Consider the following 9317-nt stretch of genomic DNA (forward strand, 5'->3'; position numbering starts at 1 on the left):
ACGCTGGTAGAAGGAAGCGAAATGGCTTCGCCTTGTTTGGAGGGGCTGGAACGAATGGGATATTTTTGGATATCCACCATTTTGTGTTATTCCAACGGCTGCTTGGTTGTTTTGCGTTGATGTCCTTAATGCAGTTCTCGTGTGGGCATGTGCCAAGCTCACCCACCACATCGGGTGTGAAAATGTCTCTCGTACAAGGTTAGATTTCGTTAGCCCTGTGGTTTCATTTTTCAGGTTCGTTTTAAAAAAAATAGATACGAGAATCCATTGTAAAATTATACGTTAGATATAGTGGTCATATATATATAGAGATGTATTGTACATATATTAATATTAAAAATGCTTCTCTTACACGCACAGTGAGGGTACACACACAAAATCGACATTTCTCTACGCACACATGAAGACGTTTGTGGGGTGGGGCGTGGGGAGGCTAAAAAGAGAGGAACGTTTAAATCACCAGATTTCTAGGCAAAACAACCCTGTTTCTAATCCAGAACCATTGGCACGGTGCCCAATGCCTTGCCAATGATCTTTTGACCCAAGATGGTCATCCGATCCATCCAGTTATCATTGGGAGATGGACAGTTGAGGTATCGTGGACCTCTCTCCCACCCACCCATCCCAATTTAGAGACATAGGAAAACATAGGAACTGGAGGAGGCCATCCAGCCCATCCAGCCTGTTCCACCACTTTAGTAGAGCTTGCAAGAATTGGTCTGAAGCCTAAAGAGTTTCCAGTTGTACAGCGGAGAGCCCAGCTCAGCACAGTGAATCCATTACACACTGCTCTCCTGTTTGCCGTGATCAACCACCAAAAGATAGGCTTGGTTAACAACAGTTACATCGCACCTCTAACACAGGATAGAGTCTCGGAGCGCTTGATGATGGTGGAGTTTGACACCGAGCCGGGCAGAGGAAAGTCTTCAGGTGTGATCTGAAGACAAGAAGGAAGAAGCAAGCTGGAGGGATTGAGGGAGAGTGTTCCATCGGCAGTGGAATGGGAGTAAGCAGGTCAGAGAGGTAGGGAGGTGCCAAGACGTGAAGTGATTTGTTCATGGAAATAATCTTTGCTATTTCCCCAAATGTATGTGTTCGGGCTTCACAGTGACCTGTTAGTGGACGACCTGTTTATCACAAATACTGTGTGTGAGAGAAAGAGAGAGAAAGAAAGTGCAAAAAAGAGTCTGAGAACTTTACAAGGAGAGAAAAAGTGCCTTCACATTGCCTTTCCTGTTATGTTATATTATCATTTGCAGGGTCTGCCCAATCCAATCCCAGTCCCTCGCTGGATCTCAACGTCACACACAAGTGGTGCAACCCGGGCTGTTGCTATAGTGATTGCCCAAAAGTTGCCATGGACCTCAGTTATTCCAAGCCTCAATGTTTCAGACACGGTGGAACTGCAAGTCTATCATATGCCGACCACTAAAAATAGTCATTTTTTTCCTGATGTTTTTTGAACAGGAGTTCTCACAGTAAAGACAGAATGGAGAGGTCACTACATTTACAGTCAGTTCATGATAGACAGGAGATGTTCAGACACTCCTCAGCTCAATGCCTGGGTGGGCCAGGAGGCTGGACAGGGGTGGCACAGGATAGACACAATGATGTTATGTTACGGGACAGTGAAAGACTTGTGTAAATGCCTTGTGCTGTGGGTTCATTCCTCCACTTGAACACGGTTCAGCCCTTAACAAGAGAGCACACTAAACTGTTGATCCTTTAGGATGGCATTTCCCCTCCTCTCTCTCTCTCTCTCTCTCTCAAAATAAATGACATACCGTTAAGTAAAAAGTCACAGAGTTCAGCCGTGGTTTATACAGGGTCTCGTTGCAGCTAACAGTGGCCCCGGCTTTATGTCTTCGATATCACACCGTACGTCAACACAAAGTGAGTATATTGCTTTAAAATGTTACGGTTGGGTCTCGATTGCTGCTGGACAGCATGTGTGGCCAGCCCCAGTGCTCCAAGGCTTCAAAGCTTCTCAGTCACAGCTGCTGAGAAACGGCTTTGGCCTCCACACGAAAGGCTCGTGGAGTGGCTGACCCACAGACCCACGGAAATCAAGGTTCGAGCCCTAGTTGGTGGCTGAGAGTGGCTCCCCCATCAACAGCCACCGATTCCTCCCGGGATAAAGACTTGTTACTCTTTAAGCATGTGTCCACAGCTGCTCCCCATCACAGCCCAGCCCAGCGCCACCTAGACACAGATCTCGATGGGGGTTGCCACCAGGATCCTGCTGCTGTTGCTCTCTCTTGCCGCCCTCTCGAAGTTGCTGGAGGAGGCGAGGGAGGTTGCCATGGAGGAGAAGCGCGAGGTAGCCGTCTCCATGGAAATGGTGCCCTTGGCAACGTTGCAGACCGGAGACAAGCTCTGCTGCTTCATCCTGGCCACCAGATCTTCCTCCGAGGACGAGCTCACGTCGGCCAGACCTCCGCCGGTGTCCGTGTCCAGCATCCAGCGGTGACTCAGGTACCTGAAGACCTCCTTGACCGAGCAGCGCCTCTCGGGCTCAATGGGCAGAAGCTTCCGGAACATGCGGAGGGCGTCGTCGGTGAAGCGCCTCCACTGCGAGGGCACCGTGGACGATCGGCGCTTCTGCCACCTGACAAACTCATCGTAGAAGGAGTCCGAGGGCAGGGCCTTCTCCCACGGGAAGTTGCCAGTCAGCATGCAGAACAGCAGCACCCCAAAGGCCCACACGTCGATGCTGTAGCTCACGGAGAAGCCCTCGTGTTTGGAGGAGTCACAGAGCTCGGGCGCTGTGTACGGGATGGTGCCACTCACCCGCTTGACAGGGGTGCCAGCCCGGCGGGTCATCCCAAAGTCAGAGAGTTTGACTTTGCGGCACTCCTTGTCAAAGATCAGGATGTTCTCGGGCTTGATGTCCCGATGCACCAGCTTCCTGCTGTGGAGGTAGTCCAGGGCTAAGGCAACTTGGTGCACACAGCGCTTGGCGACCTGCTCAGGAAGGCCAACCTGGGAAGACACAAACACACAATGTAATCGGGTGGAGTTTATGCCTCCATCACATCACCAACAACGCTTATCGCTCTGAATTTATTTGTGAGGTCGGGGTATCAAGGGGTATGGGGCAAGGGTGGGCAATTGGAGTTGAGGTACACACGAGGGGCACCATATACATGCGAGTTGATGTTGTGTTGAGAATATTGGATAGAGTGTGCGTGTACCTGGGGAGGGATGATGTCAAAGAGGTCTCCTGCTGTCGCGTATTCCTGGGCAAACACATAGTATTCGTCCGTCTCAAAAGCAATGCCGAACATGTCGATGATGAAGGGGGAGGTGGACAGGTAGAGGGAGATGCTGTACTCTCTCAGGAAGCTCTTCAGTTTGGTCGTCTTCTTCCTGAGGAACTTCAGAGCCATCTTGGTACCTGAAGAGGAGGAAGAAAACTGGGTGTCAGCCTGGCGCAGGATGTCAGCCTGGCGCAGTGGGCAGCACTCTCGCCTCCAAGTCAGAAGGTGGCGGGTTCAAGCCCCACGTCGGGGCTTGGAATGACGTAGTCTTAACTGTCGCTCCAATGCTGGGGGTGGCTTGCATTGTTGGAGGTGCCGTGCTTTGGATGTGATGTTAAACCCGGGTCACGACTGCCTGTTCAAGGGAACATCAAAGGGAACTATTCCAGAATTCCAGAGAGTGGGAGCAGATACACTGAAAGCCCGAGTGCCAATAGTGGGGCGCAGGACTTGAAGCAGACCCGTGCCTATTGTATGGGGGGATTGGCCAGGTCGGTAGGGTTTTGAGGTGGTGGTGGTGGTTGGGTGGGGCAAGACCACAGAAGGAACTAAAGGTTAAACACACCCACACACACACGCGCACAAAACACACACAAAACACACACACACACCCAGAAGCAGGCATTGGCAGGAGCCGAAGTGTAAGGTTCCAACGCATGCCTGACTGACAGAATCCCTTCTGCCCGGCTCACCACGCACAATGACTGGAGCTCCCTCCGCCCCTGGGTGTGCCGGCACAACAACATCTTAATGCCCCAAAGCACAGCTTCTGGTAAAACAAGCTGCATTGTCATGGGGGCATTTCATCAGCAATGCCCTGGCTTGGTGCTGGACAGGCAAGAGGACAGAACACAAACCTCCACCACCCACACTCTGGTCCAGTTTAGACCAACAACAACCACCCATAAACCAGAAACCCACATACCTCGCACTTTGTGGATGACCAGGTCCACCTTGCCGTAGGTGCCTTTGCCCAGCTCTCTGATCACCTCGTAGTACTTGTTCACCTCCAGCCTCTCCAGGTTCTGAGCCGCGAGCAGCTGGAGCTCGTCCAGCACATCACTTGCTCCTCTCGACATCAGCGACAAATTCATGCTCTCAGGAACAGCGGGGAAGCGGGTTCCAGCGTGGATTCTCCCAGCTCCAAATTCAGATCTTTGCCCCTATGAGAGAGAAAGCACGATCAGCACAAGTTGGCTAACGGTCCTATTGCAAGCTCCCAGGCTGGGGGCTGGCGGTACAATGAATCCCGGCTGTGAATCACCCCTCAGGAACCGCAGCGACCTTACATCTCTGCGCTGACACATTCTGCAGCTCAGAACAACCATCGATGGGACCATGAAACATTTCCAACTTCAATCAGGTTCAATCAACTCTCCACCAGAAACAATGATGTCTTCTCACCATCGAGTCCGTCTTCAGTCCTGTCTATTGGGAAGCAATGTGGGTAATGCTGGGTTGGATGAAGCTACCTCCAATAGGAATGCATTCAGAGCCCTCCCAGAATGAGCAGCATTGGGCACGAGTGTGTCACACCACTGTCCATATACTCCTCGTCAAATCTTGCCCCAAAAACAGACCTAAATATTGCCAATCATCACGTACACTGCGCCTCAACAGCAGACTGAGAGAAAGACAGAGACACAGAGATTGAGGCAGAGAGATGATTGACGTACTCAGTACACTCCGTGTCTTTCTCTCTGTGTTTTATGTCTCTTACAATTAGGCTGTTCACACAATGCAAAAAATATATCTGGGTAGGAACTAATGAAATATGGAACAGGAATGCTGAAGAGCAGGTTGATCTCTGGCTTTCGCTTAACCAAAACTGTCTCTCCGTCTTTGTGTCTCTCTTTCAGTTGATCTATTTCTATTTTTGCCTATTTTCCTGTCTTTATTTCTTTGTTAGCCCTTTTCTCTCCTTCTTTCCCCCTCTCTCTCTCTCTCTCTCTCTCAGCCTCCTGTCTCTCTATGTCTAGGATTTTTTTTCCATCTGTATATAATGAAAACAATAAAATCCTTTGCATTTTATACGGCGCTTTTAATAATAATCCTTACATTTGATATCTCGCCTTATCACATTGCCAAGACATCTCAAAGCTTCACAAGATTTGCAGTGGAGTGGAGTGAGTGTGTCTTTGTTGGAAAACACAGTAAACAATTTGCACACAGCGTCATTCCAGAAGCAGCCATGAAGTGTAAATATATATATTTTACACCACTTATTCATTCTAATATTTCACACACGGTACCTAAAAGATTGTTTCTCGAGCACATTAATATTGTATTTAAGCATCACCTCCAAACTGACCTCCACTAAAATGCTGAATATTAATCCCGGCGATTATTTTAACACCGCAACAGAGCGATCCCGGATTATACCCAGCGATCAGCCAGTGAGTGGGTTTCCTATGAAAATCACTGAGCTGGAGTATGGGAGAGGTTTAAGGAGGTCAGTGGATAAAGGGTATTTGCAGATTACATGGCATTGTATAATTAAATGAGAGTGATGTGAAAATAATTGCATTTAGCGAGAATTCGGGACTGGATTCCCTGAGAAATATGGATAATATTTATGGCAAAAAGGTGAGTCTTGTGGATCCCATCCCTTGGCGATAACTGGTTAGGAATTCAAGGTTCTTTGAAATGCATAAAATAGTTTCTGTCAGCCCTGGATTTGTGTAGTGAGATCAGAAAGCTGATCACGCCAGAACTGCACAAAGCAAACACCCCAAATCAATAACAACACATGAATCCAGGGATGTTTCCCAGCACCGGGTCATGCAGCTCCATTCCAGTCTCCACATCCCCGATCGGGAATGCTGTTTGTAATGGAATACACGGAAAACACACATTAAAAATAATAATAATAATAATAATCCTTTGTGCCGTAGCACATCGTTGAGATGTCTCAAAGCGTTTCACAGAATGTACTGTCAAGTGAATCGACTGTATATTTCTTTGGGCAAAACGGAGCTTGAAACACGTTTGATATGAGAGAGGGGGGAGCGTAGTTTAAGGGGTAGCGTAAACATTTTTAACAGCTCATCAAAGACCATCAAACAGGTAAAATTAACAGCCTTTCCATGGATCATGATTTGGGAGTAGCGAGGGAGTCGGAGGAGAGTGTGTGTGGGGGGGGGGGGAGCAGAGGGGGTAAATTCCAGGTTAATTGTGGTTTTCCAACCGCTCAGTATTTTAACACAAACCCCAGAAGAACAATGAAATGAGCTGAACGTGACAGCTTGTCTGTTCACCTCTCGTCAAGACCTACATCGACGTCAATAAAAAAAAAAAGAAACAACCGTTTGCTTCATTGTGTACTTCAATGCAATTTCCCGGTTGCAAATCGGTTTGGCGAAAATGAGCAATTCATTGCGATTCGGGCTGTTACAGGCGAAAATACCGCACCTGTGTGCCGCTCCTGGGGGACAGACATCTAACAAGCAGCTCTGTTCCTAGAGCGACGCTGTCAATTCCTGTCTCCTCGTTTGCTCAGCCTTTATTGTGGATTTGGTATCCAAGGCACAAAGCAACGGAATCATTTGCACACACTGTGTATCAAAAGATACGTAAGATATAAATATACACACGTATATATATATATATATATATCAAACGCAAGGATTATTATTATTATATTTAATCCCTGAAATATTTCTTCAATAGATTTTGCAATAGAGGGGGGGGGGGGGGAAAAACATCCGATGTCTTTGTATAAGATGCTTCAAGGCGTTTTTTTTCGGCTGTGTTTTCTAAGACAACGACACACACGCACACACACACACACACACTCACGCCGCTGAATGAAACGCGGCCACACCGTGTTCAGGGCTGGAGCGGACAGGGAGCACAGGGGATGCTTTAGAGAGGGCTGGGATCAGTGGGCAGCTCAGCTTAGCTCCTTTCCTCTCCACACTTGCACACAGCCAGACAGCACCGCAGCCTCTGGCACCAAACAATGCAATTGCCAGAACCTCCACAATGGCTTCACTTTGCATGAAACCCTCAGCTTGGTTTGGAGTCTCTTCAGCACAGTGATCGGTTTCCGCATGTGACCAAAAAAAAAGCAATAATTTATCACACTGCAAACAATCCAGCAGTACATCTGTCCCCCCAACCCCCCTCCACCTCCCTACCCCACCCTTCTGCACCTCACACCCCATTTGAAGGGAGGGGTGGGGGGGGGGGGGGTGTTGGGGGAGCACATTTAGTGCAATCCATAGCAATCTGAATGACAGGCTGCAGAGGTTAGGCTGCACCGACCAGGGCAGTGACATGGCAGTTGCTTTATTCACATCCCCATCAAAATCTAATCGTGGTTCAATTTTTTTAAAAAACATATACAGCCTCACACACAGCCTCACACATACACACACCCTCACACACAGCCTCACACACATACACACACCCTCACACACAGCCTCACACACAGCCTCACACATACACACACCCTCACACACAGCCTCACACATACACACACCCTCACACACAGCCTCACACATACACACACCCTCACACACAGCCTCACACATACACACACCCTCACACACAGCCTCACACATACACACACCCTCACACACAGCCTCACACATACACACACCCTCACACACAGCCTCACACATACACACACCCTCACACACAGCCTCACACATACACACACCCTCACACACAGCCTCACACATACACACACCCTCACACACAGCCTCACACATACACACACCCTCACACACACCCTGACACATACACACACCCTCACACACACCCTGACACATACACACACCCTCACACACACCCTCACACATACACACACCCTCACACACAGCCTCACACATACACACACCCTCACACACACACACACCCTCACACACAGCCTCACACATACACACACCCTCACACACAGCCTCACACATACACACACCCTCACACACAGCCTCACACATACACACACCCTCACACACAGCCTCACACACACACACCCTCACACACAGCCTCACACACACACACCCTCACACACAGCCTCACACATACACACACCCTCACACACAGCCTCACACATACACACACCCTCACACACAGCCTCACACATACACACACCCTCACACACAGCCTCACACACACACCCTCACACACAGCCTCACACATACACACACCCTCACACACAGCCTCACACATACACACACCCTCACACACAGCCTCACACATACACACACCCTCACACACAGCCTCACACATACACACACCCTCACACACAGCCTCACACATACACACACCCTCACACACAGCCTCACACACACACCCTCACACACAGCCTCACACATACACACACCCTCACACACAGCCTCACACATACACACACCCTCACACACAGCCTCACACATACACACACCCTCACACACAGCCTCACACATACACACACCCTCACACACAGCCTCACACATACACACACCCTCACACACAGCCTCACATACACACAGACCCTCACACAGACACACCCTCCCTCACACACAGCCTCACATACACACAGACCCTCACACAGACACACCCTCACACACAGCCTCACACACATACACACAGCCTGTCACACATCCACACACACAGCCCCTCACACACCCACAGAGGCTTTGTCCGGCGGTGCCTCACCTGCTCAGGTCGCTGCCGCTCACAGCATTGGACAGATGTGGTGCGGATGTGATGGTCTGTTTCAGGCGCATTGACTCTCCTCCTCTGTTTGTGTTGGGAATGTCCGGTCCTTGTGGTCAGTGCAGTGCCTGTGAGGCGGTGTCTGTCACCTGGAAACCGCTCCTCACCCACAGGCGCTCTCTCTCTCTCTCTCTCTCTCACACGCAGCTTCAGAGCTCTCTCTCTCTCTCTCTCTGTGTCTTTGTCACTCTCTGCGAGTGTGTGTGTGTGTGTGTGTGTGTGTGTCTGTCTCTATCTATCTGTGTCTCTGTGTGTGTGTCTCTCTCTCTGTCTGTGTCTCTCTCTCTCCCTCTGTGTGTGTGTCTCTCTCTGTCTGTGTCTCTCTCTGTCTGTGTCTCTCTCTCCCTCTGTGTG

At 49.5% G+C, this 9317-nt stretch overlaps 1 protein-coding gene across 1 annotated transcript; it reads right to left on the reverse strand.

Annotated features, from left to right (window-relative positions):
* Nucleotides 1-1756: 1756 nt before the first annotated feature.
* LOC103175670 (serine/threonine-protein kinase SBK1) lies at nucleotides 1757-9108 on the reverse strand. The gene is made up of 4 exons (XM_007888810.2): nucleotides 8904-9108; nucleotides 4186-4423; nucleotides 3195-3397; nucleotides 1757-2982 (listed from the first exon to the last, which is right to left on the reverse strand). Exons 2-4 carry the CDS (start codon nucleotides 4352-4354, stop codon nucleotides 2203-2205), a joined length of 1152 nt encoding a protein of 383 aa, XP_007887001.1. The 5' UTR covers nucleotides 4355-4423; nucleotides 8904-9108; the 3' UTR covers nucleotides 1757-2202.
* Between the last annotated feature and the right edge of the window lie 209 nt (nucleotides 9109-9317).

The sequence above is a fragment of the Callorhinchus milii genome, unplaced genomic scaffold, assembly GCF_018977255.1.
Source record: "Callorhinchus milii isolate IMCB2004 unplaced genomic scaffold, IMCB_Cmil_1.0 Scaffold20, whole genome shotgun sequence".
Lineage (NCBI taxonomy): Eukaryota > Metazoa > Chordata > Chondrichthyes > Chimaeriformes > Callorhinchidae > Callorhinchus > Callorhinchus milii.

Bases quoted from the DNA above. Each gene is read 5' to 3' on its own strand.
- LOC103175670 (XM_007888810.2), bottom strand. From the start codon at position 4,354: ATGAATTTGTCGCTGATGTCGAGAGGAGCAAGTGATGTGCTGGACGAG. The intron at 3,398-4,185 runs GTATGTGGGTTT...CCTCCTCTTCAG, and splicing joins GGTCATCCACAAAGTGCGAG to GTACCAAGATGGCTCTGAAG. The intron at 2,983-3,194 runs GTACACGCACAC...GTGTCTTCCCAG, and splicing joins TTGACATCATCCCTCCCCAG to GTTGGCCTTCCTGAGCAGGT.